Raw genomic sequence first — 1,761 nt, 5'->3', positions numbered from 1 at the left:
CTTGTTGCACCAGCCAAGTGTTGGCACCTCGGACTGCGTCACTGCTCTTGAATACCAGGCTCCACGTGTGTCAAGTGGCCAAAGACCCCTTTAACTGCTTGTTCTCTTTCGTTGTACTCAGTGTCCATAAATTCGAAGATCCCATTTTTCGTACCTTCATGGAGCCGGAAACACTTGGGTGTCCTCTTATTTTACGGCGGCAGAGCGATCGAGGGCTCGTGTCGCCGGCACGAAATCACTGCACGACCGGCAAGGGCACTACACGGGAAGCGTTGAAGGCTTCTATCAATGGGCGCGAACCAGCGAGGCACAGCTGCAGACCGAGAGCTGAGAGGTAGAGTGCATCCGAGATGACGCAGAGAAGCAAGTCCGCCAGTAAAGACATAGCCCAACGCTTGAGGCGCAAAGGCGTGCAGCATCCGGTAACTACGTTGTCGGGCGCCGCCCTCTTGGGTGCGTCAGGCCCTCCACTGCGGGTATAGCGTGTCGTTTAGCAGCATTCAACGTACGAACGGCAATGATCACGTCGACAACGCACTCCAATACCGCGGCCGGCCCAAGGCTAGATGCACCCTAGAGACTACAGTATTCACGAACGCACCGAGGCTCGCACCTGCCAGTATTAGGAGTGCGCTATTTGCAGTAGAGACTAGGCCCGGAGCTGTGCAAGGATTGTGTCTGCACCGCTCACCTTGTACGTCGCGCCATCTTCGAGGTTGAGTGTCGTCACGACGCCGTTCTTGACGAGCATCGAGTAGCGGGCGCTGCGCACACCAAAGCCTTTGCCCGTAAAATCGAGCTCGAGACCCGTGGCCTTCATGAACGAGGCATCGCCGTCCGCGACCATGCGGATCTTGCCGGTCGTCCCGAGCTCCTTGCCCCACGCGCCAAGCACGAATGCATCGTTCGTGCTCGTGCACCAGATCTCATCGACACCCGCCGCCTTGAGCTCGTTTGCATGCGCCAAGTAGCTAGGGACGTGCTCGGACGTACATGTGGGCGTGAAGGCGCCGGGCAAGCCAAACACGACGATGGTCTTGCCGGTCGCGGCCTCCAGCGCGTTGAATGCGTCCGGCCCAAAAGCACACGTGCCGTCGACCGGCACGTACTCATGGAGTGTGACGTCTGGCAGCTTGTCACCGACAGCAATCATGGTTCTGTTGATGGATGAATGTATTCTGTTGCATGGCAGGACCCCCCACAGCGTTCCTGCTGGAAAGAATGTATCATTTGTGCAGCCAATCATACGACGCGGTTGTGGCGCCAAGTCATGTGATTGGTCAACACAGTTGTGCACCGATCTAACCGACCGCGCGTTGTTCGAAAACGGCGCCAACGCTTGAATCGCCCAAGGATTGTTGGATTTTCCGATGGAGCGTCAGTGAACGTTGACTGTGCATCGATCGAAGCGCAGAAGGCTTCCACTGCCCACGACTCTCACCCCGACACTGTAGACCGTCGAGAAGCGGCCTTGTCAATAAATCCGTGCAATCGCGCTGGGCCAACACCCCCGGTCGCTTCTCTGATCGTTTCCTTGACTAAGTTCGATATTACTATCAATGTCTCATGTCGGCTCTATGGTGCTCAAGAGTTGGTACAGCCCAAGCAGGCACCTCGGTGTGCCTAGTATGCATTCCAGGTCTCTTCACTGGAGTCAAGGGCAACGGAATCGAGCGTCGTGCAAAGACACATGAATGTCGATTGATACAAATGGCTTACTCGCCGCGGACCTGCGCCAAGATGGTCTCGGCGTTGCTGACC

The 1,761-nt window shown here is 56.7% G+C and overlaps 1 protein-coding gene across 1 annotated transcript; it reads right to left on the bottom strand.

Moving 5' to 3' along the window:
* Window positions 1–154: 154 nt before the first annotated feature.
* Window positions 155–1,166, bottom strand: SDRG_14465 (peroxiredoxin). The gene has a single exon (XM_008620595.1). The coding sequence runs from the start codon at window positions 1,151–1,153 to the stop codon at window positions 650–652; it is 504 nt and encodes a 167-aa protein (XP_008618817.1). The 5' UTR covers window positions 1,154–1,166; the 3' UTR covers window positions 155–649.
* Window positions 1,167–1,761: the final 595 nt, after the last annotated feature.

Source organism: Saprolegnia diclina, assembly GCF_000281045.1.
Source record: "Saprolegnia diclina VS20 unplaced genomic scaffold supercont1.72, whole genome shotgun sequence".
Classification (NCBI taxonomy): domain Eukaryota; phylum Oomycota; class Saprolegniomycetes; order Saprolegniales; family Saprolegniaceae; genus Saprolegnia; species Saprolegnia diclina.
This window is presented reverse-complemented; position numbering and strand designations above follow the sequence as displayed.